Consider the following 23,715-nt stretch of genomic DNA (forward strand, 5'->3'; position numbering starts at 1 on the left):
GATTGTTTCAGTATTTCATCTTTGTATCCCTAGTAGTTATTGCCATGAAGTAAAACATAATTTGTTTATTGTTGTAATCATATTCTAAATTATAAGTTTGAGAGGTTATTGTTATTTTTATAGCTTATTTGTATCAGAACTGCAAGAGGGTATTATTATATTTAAAGGCTATTTGTATCAACAGCGTGAGAATTTATTGTTATATTAATAGGTATTTGTATCAACAGCCCAAATCAGCCAAGAAAGCTAAGCCGATCTTATTTAGTCATTTTTCAATTGTGTCTAACTCTTCTTTGGGGTTTGCTTGGCAAAGATATTGGAGTGGCTTGCCATTTCCTTCTTTAGCAAGGTAAACAGGGCTACGTGACAGCCCAGGATCACACAGCTAGTGTTTGAGGAAGGATTTGAACTCATGAAGTTGAGTCCTGCTTCCTCCAGGCCTGGGATTCTATCCACTGAGCCAACTAGTAGCTGTCTGGCAAGCCAATCTTAGACATATTAAGAGAGGCACAAAGTTCAGAAAAGGAAGTGATTGTCTCTCTGTACTCTGCCCTCATCAGACCATATGTGGACCACATTCTGTCATGGCTTAATATTTTGGGTAGGACACTGATAAGCTATAATGTCCAAAGGAGGGAAACCAGGAGAATGAAGGGCTTTGCATTCATGTCACATAAAGATTAACTACAGGAATGAGCGCTACGTAGCCTAGACAAAAAAAGACTCAGGAGAACCATGGTGACTATATTCAAGTATCTGACAAGCTTCTTCCATTTTTTTCTACTTGTGACCCCTTTTAGCCCAAGAAACTTACATGACCTATATAAATATAGACATGTAAAATAGAAATAACACATCAAATATTTACTGATAATAAATCATAATTCTGTAACTCCCAGATTCAGTTACATGACCTTATATGGGGTTACGACCCACAGTTTAAGAAGCTTTGTGACTAACCGTTTATCACGTGGAAAAGGAATTATACTCATTCCACTTGGCAAAAGCAGGGGCAAATAATGGAAATTTTAAGGAGACAAATTTATGCTTGATTTGAGGGGAAACTTCCTGCCAATTAAAGCTGCCTAAAATTAGAATATGCTGCCTGAGGAGAGTAGCTTCCCATTCACTTAAGGTCTTTAAGCAAAGAATGGATGACTTATCAGATATGTAATGTTGTTCAGTCATTTCTCTCATGTCAGAGTCTTCATGGTTCCATTTGGGGTTTTCTTGGCAAAGATACTGGATTGATTTGTCTTTTTCTTTCTGAAGCTCATTTGAATGATGAAGAAACTGAGGCAGACAGGGTTGAGTGATTTGCCCAGTGACTTGCCTGGGGTCACACAGCTAGTATGTCTGAGGCCAGATTTGAACCCAGATGCTTCTTGACTCCAGGTCTGGTGCTCTATCTATCATGTCACCTTGCTGCTCCTCAAATAAGTAATAGTAGGAATCTTTGATTATACCTCTGAAATATGTGGCACTGGGTACCTCTCATTTCTTCAACTAGTTTCTTAAGGGGAGGACCCATAGCTTATTGAATTTTGTATGATTTTCCCTCCCTCCTTTCTTTCCTTCCCCAGTGAATTCATTTGTGTGAGGAACTCCTTGTAATGAAGCTTTCCTCCACTGAAGCAGATTAGCAACTGATTCATAAGTTATAAGTCTTAATGAATTGCCTGGGCCCAGGTAGGTAAAAATGACCTGCCCAGGATCAGATGGCCAGCGTGTGTCAGAGGCAGTTTTAAATGAACTCAGTTCTCTCTGACTCCATTGGAGTCTTCTATTCACTACACTACTACTGCTTCTTATCTTGCACATAGTAGGTGCAATATATGTTTGCTGTGATGGGAAAAAAATCCAAAACCAAGCAGCTTGTACTCAAACGCTGAGCCCAAGGGGAACACTCACGGCATCTCCTCAGGCAACACGTCAGCCAGGATGTTGATTGAATCTGTCTTGGCCTTGGAAGTTGGGGCAGCAGCCAAGAGAATCTTCAGCAGAGCAATCTGTGAATGAAGAAGACAAAGTTCCCCATTCCCCACCCCCAGAGATACAGAGCTGGAAGAGATCCAAGGCAGCTCCCTGTCTCTCCATCTCACTCAAGCAGAGACATGGGAGTTTTCAGTTTCTTAATAGCATTTTGCATTTGGAGGGGGTTCCCTAAGAACAAGGGAGAGAACACAGAACTAGGAGTCAGGAGATGTCAGTACAAAAAGTCTTTGTCCCAACACTGAGTAGCTGTGTGACTGTAGGCAAATTACTTGATTTCTCTGAATGTCAGTTTCTGGAATAGTGGAGTAAATTGAGAATACTTGGCAAGGTACAAAGCACTATAGAATTTTCATTGTACTATTTTCATTCCTCTTTTGTCTTCAGAGGAAAAGAGAGAAAGGAATAAGCATTTATTAAGTGCCTATGGTGTGCCAGGTAGTGTGCGAAGCACTTTATGGTGTTTTATCTTATATGTACTGAAGAACTAATGTCTTTGGAAAGGGGAGAGCTACAATAAAATATGCTTGTGTAAAAGTAAAAACTAAAATTGGAATTGGAATAATAAGAATAATAACTAACATTTACATAACACTTTAAGGTTTGCAAAGTACTTTATCTATATTATTTCATTTGATCTTCTAAACAACCTGTCCTGATCTATATCTTGCCATTAGACTCAGATGGTGCTGGAGGGGAAAGCGAGGCTGGTAACCTTGCACAGCCCTCCCTCACTTAAATCCAATTCATTTGCATGTCATGGCATCTCCTTCCTGACATCATAATCCTTTTCTAGAAGAGAGGACAAACAATAATGAGTAGGTGCTATTATTCTAATTTTATAGGTGAGGAAACTGAGGCAGACTCAGTTACTTGCTGAAGATCATACAATCTGTCTCAAGTAGGATTTAAACTCAGGTCTTCCTGTCTCCCAAGATCCAGGGCTATAATCACGGAGTCACCTAATTGCTTCCAAGATTTACATCCTTGAGTTTTAAGGATGTTCTTGGCAATAAGGGAGATTTGAAGGAGACAGGAAAAATACCACAGGAATCAGATGGGTGAAGAAAATATCCCCAAAGTTCCGTTTCCATCTATTCTATTTCTTCCTCTGGATTCTGAACAGCTGCTTCACTCTGCTGTTCGAGTGTATCCAAGGATGAGTGTGTCCCAATGAGTCTTTGGAGGGTTCAGAAAGACCCCTAGCTTACTTAGAGCAGGCAACACTCCCTTGGAAAAATTTGGAAAGGTTCTCAGTCAAAAGCACAGGGTCTGAGTTATGTCAACTGTGTCCCCAGCCACCTGTGAGACCTTGGATAAAACCTACTTGGGCCTCAGTTCCCTCATCTGTAAAATGAAGAAGTCTGAGGTGAGGTCCCCACCAGTTTGGACAGTTTGGGATTCTCTGAGTCTGAAACATTAGAAAGGGACTGGGCTGCCTCAGCCAGGAGAAGAGTACCCATAGCTCTTCTCCTCCCAGAGGGACCTAAGGGATTTATTGTTTCCCCCCTTAACAAAGCACTAGAGTAACAAATCCAGATCACGGGAGTGGACCATATAACTGTGAATTGACTCAACCATTCAGAGAAGCCTTCTGAGCTCAGTGGTGTTGCTCTGGAGATCCTAAATGAATGATTCCTATGGCTCCTTCACAGAACAGGGGAGAAAAGCCAGGGCCTTGGGGGAGAAGGGATTAACGTACCATGTACTGTGGGAGGTTATACAGCATGGCCTGGTAAAGGATTTCACATGGGGTCTCCTGTACTTCCTCTTCTCCCTATGATAGGAATCAGAAAGATTATTCAGCATATATCCACATCTAGAGAAAGAACTATAGAATCTGATTATAGATCAAAGAATCTTTTCACTTTTTTTCCTTTCTCTTGATTCTTCCCTTTTGTTCTGATTCTTCTTTCATAACATGAATAATGTGGAAATGTTTAAAATGACTGTACATGTATAATCTATATCAGATTACTTGCTGCCTTGGGGAGGGGGGAGGGAAAAGAGAGAACAATTTGGAACTCAGGATCTTATAAAAGTGAGTGTTGAGGGGCAGCTAGGTGGCACAGTGGATAGAGCATCAGCCCTGAAGTCAGGAGGACCTGAGTTCCAATCTGAGTTCAGACACTTAACACTTCCTAACTGTGTGACTCTGGGCAAGTCACAATCCCAATTGCTTCAGGAAAAAAAAAGTGAATATTGAAAACTACTTTTCCATGTAATTGGAAAAAATCAAATACTATTAAAAATTCTAGACCACTCACTTTCTATTTGCCTGGGGCTTCTTCCCAGATAATTCAAGAGTCAATTGTGATTTAGTGCTAAAAGAGCACTAACTTGAGAGTCAGATAAGAAACGTGTATTGGGATCACAGCTGCCTGTAATGAGCCATGTGACCAAAAAGCTCAGAAGTTCTATGTGGCTCATCTTTCAAATGTATAAAATCAAGAAAAATTTCGAGGATTCTTCATGGCACTAATGTTGCTTGGCTCCTTTCCTCCCATCCCCCTGGCTGATGGCCCAGAATTCTTTCACTATTTTCCAGGTGGGGAGCACAATGCAGCATCGCTATGCTGAAGCCCGGGAGAAATACAGCCAGGGACCCAGGAGTCAGTCTGCCAAGGCCCTTGCCAAAGCTTCATTAGACACAGAGAGGATGTGCTGTGGCTGGATATAGCTGAGCTCAGCACAGAGCCTCAGGCAAGACCATGACACACAGTGAGGAGGACAGATCCCCCAGAGCTCTTTTATATAGTCAAAGCTGAAGGGAGGGGGCGCAGGGGAACAGGAAGAGGAAGACCTGACTGAAGGGAAAGAGAAAAATGAAGGAGGGGGATGGAAAAGAGAGAAATGAAGGAGGAGACTGGAATTGTGTGAAAGAAGAAATAGAGGGGGAAGAAATCTATAAGGCAGCCCAGTGACCTTTAAATAGGAGGAGAAAAACAGGAAAGACTTGGTGCAGAAAAGTGTCTTCCCCTTCCCCTCCTTAGCCAAAAATATGCAACTACCCCATTTTTGCTCTTGGTGACAAATATTTGCTGCCATACACGAAGCTTTTACTTTTATAGGATGAGGGATGGGAAACAGAGAGAAGATAGGAGTGAGAGGCCATAATGTGGTCAACCCTTCACCTGTCCCTTCCCCAAGACAGAACTCCTAGGTCCTGTGGGCACAGCTCTTGGGTCTCAAGCGAGTGTCTATCTCTATACTGAGTGCAATCAAAGTGCCACCAGGGCCTTGGCAAACAGGGCTCTTGAAGAATGAGGACAAATCAGGGTGCATTCTCTTCCCCCGCATTCTGGTTGTTCCTTCTTGACAGCACTGAGTCTGTACAGAATTCCAAAACCCCATCTGTGTCTTCCTTCTGTCTTCCCCACAACCACCAGGCCTCTTGTCTCACCAGCGACATGGGACACTTTTCCAGCTCTTCCTCATTCTTGATCTGGATGTCAGAGATGGAGATGTATTTGTGCTGGGGAGACAGAGAGAAAAGTATCATATGGGAGAGAGGCAAAAATAGTTTGCCACGATGGTGAAGAGCAAAGTTATACCCACTCTCTGGGGTACATCCCAGAACACAAGCAGACACTGCTCAGCAAAACACAGGAGAAGTGTGGTGTCCACCTGTCCTAGAACCACAGGGCTAAGAAGCTTTGAACACTCTTAATACACAACCAGGACTGGCCCAGGGCTCCCAAGCAATGGCTAACTGCAGCGTGGTCTTACATGGATGATACTATCATAGACTTAAGAATTGAAAAGGAATGGTCAAAGGTAATCAAATCCAATCCATCCTACAGATGAGGACACTGAGACCTTGTAAGTAATTTGTTCAAGGCTGCTCATTTAGTAATCATCTGGCAACCACTGTCTGCTGAAATGAATTGATTTAAAGAAATAAAGATAGGAAGGAGGGAATGAAAGGAGAAGAAATGAAGAAGAGGGGAAGGGAGGAAGAGGGGGCTAAAGGAAAGTTTTCATCATTTGGATTTCTCTCAAAAGGACAATGTTAATAGATTCCAGAGAGAGCCCTGATCTCTTCTTGGGCAGTGATCAGTGAGATGTTTGGAGAATTCTGGGACATCCCTGATGGACAAGTCAGCTTCTCCGCCACGGTACACTAATCTTGGTTACCTGCTTCAAGGTCTTCACACTTTCATGGATGGGTCTCGGCAATCCCACCAACGTGTCTGTGTCCCTACAAGAGGCAAAAATGCCCAAGACACCCAGATTAAAGGTCTCCCCCAGAATCACAAGAAAAATCCAGCTTTCTGAGTCACAGGCCCTCCCTTCCTTCCCTCATCATCTCAGACACCTCCATAGCTGCCAAAGACCCTGCAGTAGCCAAAGGAAACAAAGGATATTGAGAGGATGGGTCAATGGTGACAAGGCAGGAAGAAAACACTCGAGGATCTGGCTAGAAAGGTCAACTCTACAACATTATTTCCATATGAAAAAGGTCCCTATGACTCAGGTCCATTGTTTTCTTTAACTAAAAGCCTCAGAAGAAGGACCCCAATGGGGGAACTCAGTTTTGGAATTACTGTGGTACAAGACAGAAAATTCAATCTGTTTACCGGGTGGAATCTGGCAGCACAGGGATCATAAGGGGAGGTACAGTGGATGGAAACACTGGGTTTGGAAGAATGAGGTTCAAGTCCCAGCTCTGACACTTAGTAGTTGTGTAACCTTGGGCTAGTAATAATAATAATATTTACTATCTGCTGGGCACTGTGCTGAGCTCTTTATAAATGTTATCTCATTTGATCCTCACAACAAACCTGCAAGGTGGGGAGTTGTTGTTGGTCTCATTTTACAGATAAGGCAATTCGGGCAAACTGAGATTATCTATTTTTCCAAGACCTCATAGCCAGTAAGCAAACATCTGGGATTGGATTTGAAGGCAGATCTTCCTCACTCCTTCCTGGCTTCTATCTATTGTACCACATGGCTGTCCAGCTAAGTATCTTAAGCTTCTAAAAGAATGCAAGTTCCCTGAGAAGAAGAATAATTTCATTTTTATCACACTCAGATTTTTTTTTAATGTTCCTGGTATATAGTAAGTTAATTAACAAATGCATGACTGGCTGACTGATTTTTTCTGGGCAGATAGTACGCTTTTAATTAAATATTTCTTGCATTGCATTAGTTTCCTCCTCTGTAAAATGAGGATAATGACATTTACACTCTCCTAGGATTGTCATGAACAAAGTGCTTCACAAGGCTTAAGAAGTGATATCCATAGTCCTTTCCTCATTCTTATAGATCTAGAGATCTATAGAAATGAAATGTTGCATATAATGTTGGATATATATTATAATGCTGCATATAACACCATATAGATTCTTTCCATATATTGGAAATTCTTTTTTGCTTAATTTTTATTTCCCTTTTCCTTTTTTTTTTAAATTTTTTTTTTATTAAAGATGGCTCTCTAGGAGGGGAAGGGACAATCTAGGTGATGTACCAACAAAAGAATATCAACAAAAATCTTTTTTAAAAAAGATGTTATCATATATTGTATCTAGGATATACTGCAACATATCCAACATATATAGGACTGCTTGCCATCTAGGGGAGGGGGTGGAGGGAGGAAGGGGAAAAATTGGAACAGAAATGAGTGCAAGGGATAATGTTGTAAAAAAAATTACCCTGGCATGGATTCTGTCAATATAAAGTAATTATTAAATAAAATTTAAAATAAAAAAAAAGATGTTATCTATATATGATGAACAACTGTGATGGATGTGACTCTTCTCAAGAATGCAGTGCTTCAAGGCAATTTTAATAGGTTTGGGATGGAAATGCCATCTGCATCCAGAGAGAGATCTATGTGGATCAAAGAATAGTATTTTCCATCTTTTTTCTTTTGGTCTGATTTTTCTTACACCACATGACAAATATGGAAATATATTTAAAAGGACTGCATATATTTAATCTTTATCAGATTGCTTACTACTTTGGGAGAGGGGAACAAGTAATGGAGGGAGGGAGAAAAATTTAGAACAGAGTTTTGTAAAAATGAATGTTGAAAACTATCTTTACATGTATTTAGAAAAATAAAATACTAATGAAAAAAAATCTAGACTAAATTATTATGATCATAGTATGATGCAACTTCAAAATGGGAACAAGAAAGCTCTTCCAGAGAGGAGGCTGTGGGTCATAACCAATCAGTGGCAGAGCTTCCAGGTTTCAATCAAGTAGATAGAAGTTATCCTTGAGATATTACTATGAAAGAAACTCCTTAAGTGATATTTATATGCTCTGAAGAGGAAGGAGAAAGAGAAGGTAGGGAGCAGAAAGGAGGTCTCCAAGTCCAGCTTTTTACCAGCACAGTACAAGGGCACAAAGTTGTGAAACTTGTATTTAAGGCCTAGCTTGGCCACTGACTAGCATAACCAAACTTCCCTGGGCCTCAGTTTCTCTCCTTGTAAAATGGGAAGAATCAGACAGGTCTCTTCCAATTCTGACATCCTATGAGTCCATAGCTGTCAGAAAACAATTCTAATTTCTTCTGCTCCTTATGTCAAGATCTCACAGCATGCAGCCCATTCTTGCCCTTCCCTCCCACCTCCAGATCACAAAGCTACTTACTGCCCCAGGGTGAAGCCGATAAATTTGTTCCTGCTGATCTCCAAGAAGTGCTCGATGTCCTTCTGTCTGAGGGGGCAGCAAGGAAAGGGCAGAGAGAGATGGACAGAAAAAAAATCAGCCAGCCAGTCATGCATTTGTTAATTAACTTACATATGCCAGGAACATTAAAAAAAAACCAAACAGAATGCAAAAGAAAATCTTTAAGGGCCTACATAGCTAGGTCCTGAGATGGGGAGGGGCAGGGAAGAATGGGAGTTGGGGGGTGAAGAAGAGAAAAAGGGGCTAGCTGAAACCCAGAATTTCTGGCTCCCCCTTGAGCTTGCTTTGTTGTTCCATTTCTGACCAAGCCTACCTGACCTTTGGAATTCAGGATAGACCTTCACAAATTCAACCAACAAGCATTTATTAAGTGCCTACTATGTGCAAAGCACTATAGAAAAGCAAATCACGAGAGACTTTTAAGGGCCCAGATCCTCAGGCCTTGAAATGTAGGGAAGAGCTCCAGAACCCTTAGAATCCAGGATTCCTATCTCCCGGTCTAGCCCACCTTGTCTTAGAGCATTCCTTCCATTGAAGAGCCATCTTGTATATGCTTTCTGTTCTTTTGGAGTGGAAACCTTTCCCCATTTCTGGCCAAGAGTTGGCAACACCTGAATTCAAATCTAGCCTCAGATACTTTCTAGCTATGTGGTCCTGGGCAAGTCACTTAATCTGTGTCTGCCCCAGTTTCCTCAATTATGAAATGGGAATAATAGTACCACCTACCTCGTGGGGTTGTCGTGAGGATCAAATAAGATAATATTTGTAAGATGTTTAGCAGAGTGCCTGGTACACAGACAGCACATAAATGCTTATTTATTCCCTTCCCTTCCCCTTCCTGTCCAAACATACCTGACCTTGGGGGCCCACGGTAAGCCTTTGGGGAAAGTCACACGTTCTGTGGTAGGAGTCTGGGAAGGCAGAGGTGGGACCATGGGTCCCCGCTCCAGCAGGTCAAGCTCTCCATCCAGGGTGCTCTCCCCTTCCCCTGCCTCTTCCTCCTCCTCCGGGGGAGGCTCCTCATTCTTGAAGAGATCCCGTTCATTGTAGATGTCCAGGCTGTCCTGCTTTGTGAGGAGCTGCTGGATAGAGGCAGAGGTGAGTGGGGTCAGGAAAAGCAGCCCTTATCCCACAGCCTTGCTGTAAGGAGCAGGCTGGGGGCACAAGGAAAGGGACTGGGTCCACACCAGCTCTTCTTTTCCAAGGATGCCGTTTTCCACTCTCTATCCCATTGGTTCTGACCCAGTATGAGAAATTCCCAACGGGTCACACTAACAGAAGGGCAGCACATAGCCCAGACACAAGCCCTTTCTACCCACCCCATGACAATGGAAGGTCCCAAAGCCCTGCCTTGCTTTTCCTTTTTTCCCCTTCAGGGAAGGAGGCAAGGCATGTGGAATAACATATTCCTTCCCATGTGAGGACTCAGGTTAGTGTCCATTCCAGCCAGTAGGTGTGAAGGCTTTGAGTTACACATGGGTCAACAGATCCATGGTCTGCCCCACGTCTCATGTACCTTTAATCCTGGGCCAGCAGTCTATGCCGCAGTTACAAGAATAACAAGGCGTGAAAGAGCAGATGACCCACCCTAGAACCCTTGCCCAGGACTTGGGGAACAAATGAGCCCCACCTTCAATCACCAAGGGCAGTACTGCCAGGAACAGGGACAGACAGTCCCCAAAAGGGACACAGTATCTGGGGGCGTCCACTCCTCCCGTAAGATACATGTACCTTTTTTGTGCCTTCTATTATTTTATTGGTAAATGTTGGAACTCTTTCCATTCCTGGCCAAATGTACCTGATCTCAGGGGCCAGGGGGACCCCTGGGGAGATCAATGCACATGGCAGAGGTAAGAGTAGGGGGCACCACTCCAGGAGCTCCAGGGTCTGGGGTGGGAGCCCTTAAACACTTTCTTTCCTGGTTTGCTCTGGGGCCCATGGCAGCTCAGGACTCCTGAGGGTTGGACAGCAAGAGCCCAGGAGCTTGTATTCTGCTAGAATCCGCATGGGACATGGGCTGAAGAACTATAGTGAGCGGCAGCCCAGAGCACGGCCTGCCCCAGTGGGACGCGGAGAACTCTTGCCCCGATCCCTGGGACTCCCGTGGGAGAGGCCGGGGGGACAAGGGTGAGCGCGCGATCCTCTCCCTGTTCTCTGCTCAGACTGAGATGCCCAGTGGCGTCCTGGGGTCCCTGGCTCACCTTGCGCCCCCGGCGGCCTCGTTGCTTGGAGGTCTGTGGAGCCATCTGCGACTCCCCCAGGTCCAGCGTGTAGGAGGGGGGTGAGGCGGCCCTCATGCTGCGGACCACCTGGATGCTGTCCTCTGCCAGTGGGGGCAGGCCAAACTCTGCCCTCTTCTGTATCTTCAAGTTCTGCAGGATCTCAAAACCACCCAGCGTAAACTGAAGGGGAGAGAGAGGGGGGAAAGGACCATGGGACATGAGACAGCCTTCACTGTCTGGCGCAACGGGGCTGGGAAGAAGAGAAAGGGGAATATGGCTAGAGTATTAACCTGGGCTCTAAGGAACGTGGGGGTTTAAGAGGCTAATAAGTAACAGCCTTAGCATTACATTTATCTATAAATATTTTGTTAAAAGGTCAATAGTGAACATCAATATGGCCAACAAACTTGGTAATAAGCTCTATGATTTACATGGCCATGACACTTTGGACAAGTCCCTTAAATTCCCTGTGTCTCAGTCTCCTTATTTGTAAAATGGGGATGATAATACTTGCACTGTCTTTCTTTCAAGCTGATGTGAGAAAATTGCTTCCTAAAACTAAAGACACCACAGAAATGTCATTTTTTCCTACCGCACTTTACATACATTAACTAATTTCATCCTAACAGTCATTTCACAATGACGTTTCACAAATGACTGGTTCTTCAGTCATTTCAGGCCATCTGACTTCTGGCCCATTTGGGGTTTTCTTTCTGCTCATTTCACACACGAGGAAAGGAGGACCCAGGATTCAGCCACGGGCCCAGGGTCCCACAGCCAGACCCCAAAATGGCGGCCCGGGGCTTCCCTGAGAGCAAGGCGCGAGGGCCAGAAGCCCCGGGGGCGGGGACTGGGGGGGAACAATATGGGGGGGGTCTCCTCCCTGCCAGGAGAAGCCCGGGCTGTTGGCAAAGGCCCAGGCCGGGAGGCAGGTGCTCCCTAAGCCGGGATGGGGAGGCTCAGGCCCAGTCACCGATAACAGTGCTAGTGACCGACCGTTACAGCGCTCTGAAGCCTGCCCGATGCGCCCCCCGGCATCCCGGCAGCAGCCCCAAGGACAGAACATCTCCGCCTCAGGGATACCAGGCAGTCTCTGGGAGTGGGCGCTGCTGTGCACAGAAAGCTGCGGCCACCCCATTGGACAGATGGGGACACTGAGGCTCCCGGAGATCATGGGCTCCCCTGGATCGGACAGTGGGAAGTAACAGGCGCGCCTTGTATGTCTGAGCGCATCACACTCTGCGCTGATAAGGAGGGCGGGAAGAGGCCCCTCCCCCCAGGGCCTCCGACACCGTGGGGAGGCGGTCCCGGTGGGACCCTGAAGGCGGGAAGGCCTCAGCTTGCCGTCCGGCCTCTGCTCGGCCTGACCTCGGGCCCTCAGTTTCCTCCACTGGAAGATGGGAACCTAGCTGATAAGGAAAGTGAGCCTGGAGAGGGGCCCAGGTACCGGCTGTTACAGGTGGGATCGGAAGCCCGACCTCCCCCGACTCCAAGACAGCGCTCTCTCCCGAGCTCGAGACCACACGAGTCCGCAGCCAGGCCGGGACCGGATCCCCGGCCCGCTCAGTTCTTAGCGCCCGCTCCCCCGGGTCCCAAAAAAAGTCCGGCCCGTCGCATCACTGCCGAACCTTCCCTCTGTCCCCTCTCCGGGCTACACGTGGAAAAGGTGCCCCGACCGCAGCGGCCTCTCAGCTCTGAGGTGAGACAGTGCCGAGTCTCCGAGGGAACGGCCCACGAACGGCTCCGGCCCGCGGGGAACTGCGCTCCTCTTCCCTTACTTCATCTCAGAAGCTGGGACTGAACTCTCTAAACTGCTCTCAATTAGGAGAGACCCGATGCCTCTGCTTGCCCTGTGAGCTCTCTGCTTGGACCCAAGGTCCCCCCAGATCTTAGCTTAGGAAGGAAAATAAGGGGGGTCAGGGAGATACCAGAACTGCCTGCCCTGCCAGTCTGAAGAGGCAGGAGCGGGCTGCGGACTCACCAGGACCACCTTCCACAGCAGAAGCAGGACCTTCTTCATGGGGAAGTGAGGGGCGAGGCCACTGCAGAATTTGGTGATCATGGAGAAGAGCAGGAGAACAAACGGCTCCTCACTGTGCACCGCGAAGCCTGGGGAGAAAAGGGTATTGAGAGTCACAGGAGTGACCCTCATCTCCTGCCTCATTTCTCTCCTCTCTCTCTGTCTGGCCCTCTCCCCCAGTCTGTCTGTCCCTCTCTCCTCCCCATCTCCCTCTCCCCACTGTCTGTCTGTGTGTCTGTCCCTCTCTCCTCCCCATCTCCCTCTCCCCACTATCTGTCTGTCTGTCTCTCTGTGTGTCTGTCCCTCTCTCCTCACTATCTGTCTGTCTCTCTGTGTGTCTGTCCCTCTCTCCTCCCCATCTCCCTCTCCCCACTGTCTGTCTGTGTGTCTGTCCCTCTCTCCTCCCCATCTCCCTCTCCTCACTATTTGTCTGTCTGTCTCTCTGTGTGTCTGTCCCTCTCTCCTCCCCATCTCCCTCTCCACACTATCTGTCTGTCTGTCTCTCTGTGTGTCTGTCCCTCTCTCCTCCCCATCTCCCTCTCCCCACTGTCTGTCTGTGTGTCTGTCCCTCTCTCCTCCCCATCTCCCTCTCCCCACTGTCTCTCTGTGTGTCTGTCCTCTCTCCTCCCCATCTCCTCTCCTCACTATCTGTCTGTCTGTTTCTCTGTGTGTCTGTCCCTCTCTCCTCCCCATCTCCCTCTCCCCACTGTCTGTCTGTGTGTCTGTCCCTCTCTCCTCCCCATCTCCCTCTCCTCACTATCTGTCTGTCTGTCTCTCTGTGTGTCTGTCCCTCTCTCTTCCCCATCTCCCTCTCCCCACTATCTGTCTGTGTGTCTGTCCCTCTCTCCTCCCCATCTCCCTCTCCCCACTGTCTGTCTGTCTGTCTCTCTGTGTCTGTCCCTCTCTCCTCCCCATCTCCCTCTCCCCACTGTCTGTCTGTGTGTCTGTCCCTCTCTTCTCCCCATCTCTCCCTCCCCCCTCTGTCTCTGTCTCTCTCTCTCATACACACACACATCCTCCTACACAAAGGAAGTTTACTATTGAAATACATGGATGTAGTTGTTTAATGTGCAAGTGTCTAAGAGTCAGAGTGCAGTTCACCAAAAACAGAACACAGATAAGTTGTTAGCAATAAAAACAATTGAAAAACTTACCTCTCTTCACTATTTCCACCCTAAAAAACCTGAACAAAAATTCACGTGCCCCCACTGACTATGGAAAGATTTCACATTTCATAAACCATCCCCATTCCTATCCTATCAAATATGGAAGGATTGGGGCCTTTACAGCTGAGGAAACCAAGGCACAGAAAAATTAAGCAATTTGCTCAATATCAAACAGCAAATAGGTCCTAGGAAGATAGATTTAGTGTTGGAAAGGACTTCTGAGGTCACCTAGTCCAACTCATCTCATTTTGCAATTGGGGAAACCGAGGCCCAGGTGACAACAGAGCCACGGCTGAATACCAAATTCGGGCACTTTGTGGCAGCCAGGTCTGTGCCATGGCAAGGTTTGTGGCCTAGACAGCACGGCCATCTGCTTCTCCCTCCACAAGCCAAGGCCCAAACCCCCTTGGCGCTCCCCAAAGTCACACTCCTCACTCAGCTCTGTTCGGAAGGTCTCCCGGGCTGCCCGCCATCCACTGGGGTCTGTCTCCCGCTCCAGGCGAATGTTCTCCACCATCAGGTACATGACACTGAGCAGCACCCTGCGGGGGGGAGAAGAGGCAGGTCGGAGGCCGTTGTCATTGGGGGAAGGAGAACCCAAAGGAAGGCGTGGCTTCGGGAGAATGCTCTCTGTGGCTCAGGGCTGGGGATCTGAACCCCCAGCTAAGAGTGGGCAGAGGACGATACCCCTGTGGCCTGGAGGAAGGCCGGGGGCTAAATGAGCCAAACCTCAGGGAAGCGGTAAGCCCCCCACCGAGCTCGTCCACAAGAGTTATCACAGGCCCTAGCAGGCTACTTCTCCCTCTAGCTCCCCGACAGCCCAGAGCGGACGAGGCGAGCAACGAGACCAGAGCCCCAGAGTCCCGGCTCCTGCTTCAGGCCTCTCCTATCCAGCTCCCATGCTGGCCCACCCTCTGGGGTGGACGTCAGAGGGCCCTGGGCACCAGACACCCACAAATCCCCGTCACCTGAGCTCTGTGCTGTCTGCGAGGGAAATGGCTGGTTTCCGAAGGGCACTGCTGCAGGCCTGGCTGTTGCTGCCATGGGGAGGAAGGAGGCAGAATGAGAACTCCCCAGACTCCTATTCACTGTCCCTCCCCTCCCCACCCCACACAGCATGAGCAGGCTAAGTCAAAGAAAACCCGCAGGAAAGATGAAATAATAATCACAATAATAATTCATCTTTTTCTAGAACTTTAAGGTTTCAGGATGCTTGCCACACATTTTCTCATCGACAAAAAAGAACATAGATTATGGATCTACCCAGCTTATGTCTCCCATGGTACCTAGCACAGCACTGGGCCTAGACCCCCTTTGGAGTCTGGTGACTCCTTAGAATAATGACTTTAAATATTAAAAAAAAATTTGTGTATGAACATGGATATATTCACAAATATCTATGAAATATTTTTTAAAATGTGAAAATAAAGATGTCATTTTTTTCCCTACCCAAATTCACACTCTATCTTCTTGTAAGTGTTAAGAACTAATTTTAGTTTGGTTATTGATATAGTAAATAATGCTAATAGTTTTCCTAATATTGAATCTGCCTGTGTTCCTAATATAATCCTACTTGGTCATAGTATATTATCCTGGGGATGACTTCTATAATCTCTTTGCTAATATTTTATTTAAGATTTTTGCATCAATATTCATTATTCTTTCTCTGTTTTCACTCTACCTGGTTTAGGTATCAGCACCATAGCTGTGTCGAGAGAATTTTGTCAAACTAGTCAAAAGGATTGACTGATTTTTTTGACTATTTTTCAAATAGTTTCTATATTGAGTTAAGAACTCATGAGCAAAGGGTAGAAGAGAATCAGCTGATATATGTTTTGAGGGGCCAGGTAGAAAAGCACCGGGGGTGCTTTAGGTAGCACCCTGTTCCCTGCTGTGCCCAAAGCAGGGGAGCCTGGTCCCAAGAATGGCCATCCCACAGGTCTCTCACTCAGTCTCCATATGCAGTAGCTCCAGGAAAGCAGTGAAAGTTCCCATTTGATAGAGGAGAAAGCTGTTATATCGGGACCAGTGCAGGATGTCAGCTTCTGTGTCACATTCACCAAAGGTGCCTGAGAGAGGGAAAAGTAGGATGAAAAATCAGGTAGAGGCCATCCCTCCCCTGGCTGCTTGCTCTACCTATCCTGAGAAGTGCCAGATTTCCCCAAATCTTACTGGTGGGAGAGAAGGAAAAAGGGAGCAGGCCATGCTTCCTGGGTCAAGCCCACCCTCATCAACAGTCGGCCTTCCACTAAGCCCTTGTCTCTTCAGCTCTTTGTTCATTAGCTTGCATTTCCTGCCAGAAAAACTCATTTCCCCTCTTGGATTTCATGACCTCATAGAAGTGAGCACTCTCATGGTGGTGCAGATTCCACCCTATCCATGCCTTCTCATCCTGTGTAACTCTTGCTCACATTCTCTTATAAAGTCTCCACAAAGGTCCATATAATTCTAGGGTTACCAAGGCTTGGCTCAAAAAGTCATCTCTTCCAGGATGAACCCCACCCCAGTGCAAGGACTCAGATTCCCCTCAACATTTTGCTCAAACTGTATTAACTTGAACTCTCCTCGCCTTTCCCTTTGTCGCCTTTTAGGCACCTGTGGTATATGTTTCTCCTATTAGTCCATTCTTTATCCTGCCCATATTTTCTCTCCTCCCTGCCTCCCAGGGGCTTGACGAGGGCAGTTGTACATAGGGAGGGTTTGATTTTTGACTGGCTGGAGTGCAAGTCAGAATCACTTTCCCCATCAGGTAAATGGTGTTATGCCACAGTTCTCTTTAACTGTCCTGACTCAGTTTCCCTGTACGAGTTTCCCTTGTCCCAGTTTCCTTAACTGTTTTATCTCAATCCCTTTAGTTGTAAATCCCCCTCTGACCCAATAAAGCTAAGGATTATTCACTCTCAAGTTATAAATTAGCAAGATAAACAAGAGAGTAGATTTCCTGACTCTTTTGTGTCCTCAAGGATTTACAGTATCCCTTTAAAATATTCCAAGATACCCCACGATATCTTTACTTCTTTGTATTCAGACATCCTGTCTCTGGATTTTTTTAGGGTTTATGGCCTCCCCTTCCTGATAGAAACTTTCCCTCCTTTCCTCTTCTTTGTCTCCAAAAAGGTACTTAAAGATTTGAGATTCTCCCATTCAGCACTGGATAATTCCAAATGAGTCTTGTCCAGTCAATCTTACTCTCCCATTAATAAAATATTAAAACTCTCTAATCTCTCTCCTGCCTCAGTTTCTCCGGCATTACAATGGAAGAACCCAGAGTTGCCTGGAAAGATAGAGGCAGATTTTAAAGCACAGGATCCAGTAGAGTTAGACCCAAGTGCCATTATTACTCCAAATCCCCCAGAAAGCATTAGACTATCCCCAGTAAATAGCTACAGCTGCCAGTGGATGAATGGGAGTTCTTGTCAATGCAGAGAATCAACCTCTTTGAAAATAATCCTACAACGTTATTGTTGGTGGAACTGTGAACAGATCTAACCATTCTGGAGAGCAATTCAGAATATGCACACCTTTTGACTCAGCAGTGTTACTACTTTGGGCTTATATCCCAAAGAGATCTTAAAGGAGGGGAAGGGACCTGTATATACAAGAATGTTTGTGGCAGCTCTGTTTGTAGTGGCCAGAAACTGGAAACTGAGTGGATGCCCATCAATTGGAGAATGGCTGAATAAATTGTGGTATATGAATGTTATGGAATATTATTGTTCTGTAAGAAATGACTAGCAGGATGATTTCAAAGAGACCTGGAGAGAATTACATGAACTGATGCTAATGAAGTGAGCAGAACTGGGAAAACATTGTTCACAGCAACAATATTATATGATCTATTCTGATGGATGCGGCTCTTGCCAACAATGAGATGATCCAGACCAGTTCCAATGATATCTTGTAATATCTTTATCTTGTGATAAAGAGAGTGATCTGCACCCAGAGAGAGGCCTGTGGGAACTGAGTGTGGTTCACAGCATAGCATTTTCACTTTTGTTGTTTTTTTGCTTTCATTTTATTTTCATCATTTTCTTTTCTGCTTTGATTTTTCTTGCGTAGCAAGATAATTGTATAAATATGTTTGCATAAAATGGATTTAACAATATATATTTCTGCCATGTTTAACATATATTGGATTACTTGCCATCTAGGTGGGGAAGAGGGGATAGAAGAAGGGGGAAACTGGTACACAAGCTTTTGCAAGGGCTAATGTTGCAGAATTATCTATGCCTATGTTATGAAGAGTAAAAAACTTTAATAAAAAAAATTTTAAAAAAATAACCCTTCAGAGCACATATGTGAAACACTTACCCTGGGCCAGGTAGAGGATAGCCCGAGCCACTTTCAGCCGTTGTTCCCTGTTAACCACTTCCAACCGGTTCAGGAGACGCATTATATAGGCTTTCTGTGAGGCCTCCTCCAGTTCCAGCCAGCCCCTGCCTTGTACTGGGGAGAAAGGAGGCCCCGTGCCCTCTGTGAGCCCAAACTGGCCTACTCCCTCCTAGCCTAACGATGTCTGAGCATCTCTCCACCTTCCCTCCCAGGCTGCTTGTAACTCTCAAACCTCCCTCCTTCTAGTGAGAAATGAAGAGGAAGTGGGAATCAAGGGTCCAAGGTGGCCAATGACACAGGAGTGTCAGAAGGGACTTAAAAGAATTTCCAAGAAGTCATTTTTCTGGCAGCAGGAGACAGACCTAGAAGGGGGGAAAGGAGGAGGCGGCTAAGAACATGCAGGTAGGAGAGTCTCTAACTCAGGTGTCCTTTAGCTGGGGCCTATTTCATCATCTCTTCTGGAGCAGCAAGGTTTCAGTTTGAATATATAATATTGCCCAGGCACCCAATGCAAGCATTCCCTCCAGTTCAACCAATGGGGAGTTCCTGAGATTCAGGAACAGGAAGACACGATTGTCCTCCTCTGTGGCCACCTGTTAGATTATACCCAGGTTCCACAGGAGAAATGGAGGTCAGTGCCATATGGGTCAGTCAGAGAACTCTTGCTCCCTGGCTCCTAGGAGGAAAGGGTCTCTCATCACGGGGACGTTGGGGCACCTTGAGTCCTGAAATCCTCTTCAAAGCAATGCCGGTTGATAGTGAATTCTGGGTTTTCAGTGTAGCTGTACAGTTCTGTGGGGGGGAACATAGGGGACAGAGAGTCACCGGCACTTTGGTAGTGGAAGAGCTGGGGTTTCCAACACATTCCTGTGCCCAGCCCTGCCCAGATCCAGCTTCCTCCCCTTCTGAGGAGAAAGTTAAAAATAACCACCCAGGTCCCCAGGCGATTAGACAGTCAAATCTGCACTCCTCCAGCCAGCTGGCTACTGCAATAGATAGGGCAACCCAATTTGGGTTACAGAAAAAAGAAACAGAACAGCAAGGATTCAGTATTAGAGCTGGGAAGTTCCTTAGAGTCCACTGAGCTCAGTGGACAGCTACAGATGAGGAAACAATGAACCCAGAGAAGTAAATGAATTTACCCAACATCATTCAGCTTGCTAGTAGCAGGACTAAGATTAGAACTAAAAACCTAGGTCTCCCGGCTCCTGATTCAGTGACCTTTAGTTTATATCACATGGTCTTTCCATTATTCCCCTCTCTTGGGGCTTAAGTTTCTCATGGCTTGTTCATTTTGACTGAAATCAATTCCATCTCTACAGATTCTAAAGCCCATATCACTTTTTAAAATGCAGAGCTAAGTGTTGTTTGCACTCTCTGAGAAACACCCCCCTCTGCAGAAAGGAATGAAGTATTGAACACCAAGGAAAGAATTGCAAAATGATTTTTAAAAATTAACGAGAGCACCAGTCCTAAAGTCAGGAGGACCTGAGTTCAAATCTGACCTCAGACACTTCACACTTCCTGGCTGTGTAACCCTGGGCAAGTCACTTACCTCCAATTGCCTCAAGAAAAACACCAAATAAAATAACAAGAGATTAAAGAGAACAAAATAGATATTGAAAGGGGCTGATGCCGAGTCACACAAACACAAGTGGGGGAAAGAGAAGAGAGACAGTGAAGTTATTCCAGGTAGAGACCACTAATGTTTCTCTCTGAGGAGGGAACTCAAGGACTCCTTCCTATCATATCTGGGGCAGGGAAATAAATGTGACTAGAGAGAAAGAAAAAAGGCAGCATGTACCTTGAACATACAACAAATCGCATCATTGACACTCCCTTGATCAATGTGTCTGGTTAAAGGTAGACAATTCTCCATTCTCCAACCTGCCCCTCCTCTAAGGCACAGTGGACTACCTCACCAACTGGGTAGCAATTCCCTTTGTAAATTCAAATCTCATCACAGAAACTTATTAGTTGTATAACTCTGGGCAAGTTACTTAAGGAACAGGCTCCAGTAGGTTATCTATAAGATAGGAATAATAATAGCATTTACTTCACAGGGCTCTTGTGAGGATCAAATATACAAATACACTTTGTAATCCTTAAGTCACTATGTAATTATTTCTAAACAAATTTCTTATATAAGTAAGTTATTTGCATATAAATAATAAGAATTATTACATTACAATTCTCCGAGACAGCTAGGTGGATAGAGCTTGGAGCCAGGAAAATCTGAGTTCAAATCTGGCTTCTGACACCTACTAGTTGTATGACCCTGGACAAATCACTTAACTCATTTGCCTCAGTTCCTGATCTGTAAATAAGCTGGAGAAGAAAATGGCAAAACATTCCACTGATCTCTACCAAAAAAACCTATAGATAAAAGACTTATAGTCAGACTGAACTGAACAACAACAAAGTTAATTTTCTATGATCAACACTGAATGAAATCCAGAAAGAGATGTGTCCTGGGGTCGGCAAGGGACTTAGAGATACCAAGAATGGAGAGTACTTGAGACTGGTAAATCCAGGTTTCTTGACCTGAAGCCACTTTTCATCAGCTAGGTTCCCAGCTGAATTCATGAAATTTAGCCAGTGTTCTACTGCAGCAATCAAATGAATCCAACAGGAAGCAACTATAGGTTTGAAAGTCCTAGAATGTGAAAAATACTCATGTTTTCTTTCCCTCCTTCCCTCACCCACAAATCCTGTCTTTCAAGACTATTTAGAATTAGAAGAATTAGAGATAATCCCTATCCAATGCCCTTTTTTTATAGATTAGAAAATTCAGGTTTCTACTAGCTACATGATCCTGGACAAGTCACTTGACCCCGATTGTCTAAAAAACAAAGGAAGGAAAGAAGGAAAAGAAAGAGAAAGAAAGGAAGGGAGAGAAAGAGAAAGGAAGGAAGGAATGAAAGATCTAATCAGTGGCAGGGCCTGAGTCTGAATTCAGTCTTCATGACTCTTTCTCTGAGTCTCAATTTACCTAGCTGTCAGACAGAGGCAACACCTACTTTGTCACAATGACAAGATACAAGAGTGCAGAATCTAGGAAATAAAGCAAAAATGAGAACGAGGTCCCTCAGGGTGTGTATGGGGGTGGGGGAAAGAGGCAGGATAGAGCTACTTTGTTCTCTCTTTCCCTGTCATTCATCAAGACATTTTCCTCTGCACTTATTCCTAAGAACTTCTCAAAAGATGTGTCTTCTGAGAGAAACGTGCCTTAAAGTATCACTTCCATGTGACAGAAAATTTAATTTTCACCTCATCTTTTTCCCAGGCACGAAGGGAGCTACTTATTAATAACTGGCATTCGTACCTCACTGAACATTGAGGTCTTTAAATACTGAAGGGAGCACACTCAGTCTGAGCTAAAAAACAAACAACTGAAAAGCACCAGCCCAGCTCTGACAGATGAGTGGGATTTGCTCAGCTACAGTTTTAGGAATATCCCAGGATGGGGGTGTGGCGGGGGGAGGGGAGGGTAGTATACATGCAGAGGCCACTGTCTTTGACAATCCAGGCTGTTTTGGCTGGATCCTGCAGGTTCACATTGTAGGGTTTATATTCTTTAAATATCACAGCACAAGATTTGGGGTAAAAGATTTTAGGGGAACAAATAAAACATGAAAAATTATATCTATATATATGGTTTACTGCCCCAGATATTTCTAATAATGAAAGAGGAGGGGAGACAAGAGAGGAAATAGAAGAAGAGGACAAAAAGAGGGAAAGGAAGGAGAGGGAGAAGGAAGGAAAGGAGGAAGAAAGTAAAGAAAGGAGAGGAGAAAAGAAGGAAAAAAGAAAAGAAAGGAAGAAGAAAGAATGAGAAGAAAAAAGGAGGGAGAGAGGAAAGAAAGGCAATGGAAAGGAAGAAGAGAGGAAGAAAAAATAATAGAAAGAAAAGAAAGGAGAGGGAAAGAAGGAAAAGAACAAAGGAGATGGAGGAACAAAGGAAGAAAGGAAGAGAAAGAAGAGAAAAAGGACAGGGAGAAAAAAGGAGGGGGAAAGAAGAAGAAACAAGCAATTTTCAAATGATGAAATCCAAGCTCTCAACAACCATGTGAAAACATGCCCCACTACATTAAGTATGAGAGAAATTCAAATTAAAGCAACTTTGAGTTTCCATTCTATATCTATCAGATTAGCAAAGATAACAAAAAAAAAAAGAACATGACAAATGTTGGAGGAGTTTTGGGAAAACAGGCAGTGCAAATTATGGCATAAAATGAAAAAAGGGACAGGTTGAGAGAAACCTGGAAAGACTTGTATGAAATGAGCAGAAGCAGGAAAACAATTATTCAGTGACAATAATCCTATAAAAAAATAACTTTGAAAAAATTAACTCTGAACAAGTTGTGGTACACCAAGGTAATGGAATATTATTGTTCTATGAAAAATGATGAACAAGCTGATTTTTAGAAAGGCCTGGAAAGATTTACATGAACCGATGCTGAGCAAAACAAGCAGAATCAGAAACACATTGTACATAATTACAGCAACAATGTGTGATGATCAACTATGAAAGACTTGGTTCTTCTCAGTGGTTCAGTGATTCAAAGCAATCCCAATAGACTTTGGATAGAAAATACCATCTGCAACCAGAAAAAGATCTAGGGAGACTGAATGTAAATTAACACATGCTATGTTCAAGGCCAAGGATGAGGCATGTTACCCATATCTAAAGAATGACAGAATCAAGATGCAGAACTTGGCATATATATATTTGGACATTGTTACAGGCCAGAACTCTGAACTTTAAACAAAGAATTCTTACAAGGTGCTAAGTCAGTGGAATTGATGGAGAAAATAGTTATCTAATTAACATGGTTCAGTATTATTGATTTAATCCTACAAGATGTTATGGGCCAGAACTTGAAACAAGGTACGAAGTGGAATTGAGACAATGGTTAAATCTAATTTAACATTGATTTAATCCTACAACAAATAATGGTTTCCTAGTGATATAATGATTGGTGCATACTTAGTGTGGGGCATATAAGAAGAAGCTGTCAGGGCCAGAAAAGACAGGCACACTAGAAGCTCTCGGAGGCTGAGACAGATTTATTCCATCGTCCACTTTTGGGGTGGCTGGAGGCTGAAACACAAACCTTTGGATTCAGAGACATTTGGAGATTCAAAGGGCAGAGAAGGAGGCAGGAGCTCAAGCCCACGGAACCCTGGAGAGAGGCCTCTAAGAAAGCTAACCAGGCCCCAGGAAAGGAGACAAGACTTGGAAAGAGACAATAAAGGATTTGGACTTTAATCCCTGGCTGCATTTGGGGTGATTACATTGAACTGACACAAAGGCTGCCTCCAGAGACCCCCAAAAAACCCT

At 44.8% G+C, this 23,715-nt stretch overlaps 1 protein-coding gene across 2 annotated transcripts in view; it reads right to left on the reverse strand.

Moving 5' to 3' along the window:
* STRIP2 (striatin interacting protein 2) overlaps positions 1 to 23,715 on the reverse strand; it is a 72,623-nt gene that overhangs the window by 44,934 nt on the left and 3,974 nt on the right. The window contains exons 3-15 of one of the 2 annotated variants that reach the window (XM_051962962.1): positions 19,089 to 19,163; positions 18,351 to 18,485; positions 15,988 to 16,108; positions 15,008 to 15,076; positions 14,475 to 14,581; positions 12,835 to 12,962; positions 10,833 to 11,033; positions 9,484 to 9,710; positions 8,593 to 8,658; positions 6,130 to 6,193; positions 5,396 to 5,467; positions 3,695 to 3,769; positions 1,912 to 2,009 (exon numbers count right to left, since the gene is read on the reverse strand). In XM_051962962.1, the coding sequence (XP_051818922.1) occupies positions 1,912 to 2,009; positions 3,695 to 3,769; positions 5,396 to 5,467; positions 6,130 to 6,193; positions 8,593 to 8,658; positions 9,484 to 9,710; positions 10,833 to 11,033; positions 12,835 to 12,962; positions 14,475 to 14,581; positions 15,008 to 15,076; positions 15,988 to 16,108; positions 18,351 to 18,485; positions 19,089 to 19,163 (1,438 nt within the window). Of the gene's footprint in view, positions 1 to 1,911; positions 2,010 to 3,694; positions 3,770 to 5,395; positions 5,468 to 6,129; positions 6,194 to 8,592; positions 8,659 to 9,483; positions 9,714 to 10,832; positions 11,034 to 12,834; positions 12,963 to 14,474; positions 14,582 to 15,007; positions 15,077 to 15,987; positions 16,109 to 18,350; positions 18,486 to 19,088; positions 19,164 to 23,715 lie in introns of both variants that reach the window. The other variant, XM_051962961.1, reaches the window with a different exon arrangement.

This window comes from Antechinus flavipes, chromosome 5 (genome assembly GCF_016432865.1).
Source record: "Antechinus flavipes isolate AdamAnt ecotype Samford, QLD, Australia chromosome 5, AdamAnt_v2, whole genome shotgun sequence".
In the NCBI taxonomy this organism is placed as follows: domain Eukaryota; kingdom Metazoa; phylum Chordata; class Mammalia; order Dasyuromorphia; family Dasyuridae; genus Antechinus; species Antechinus flavipes.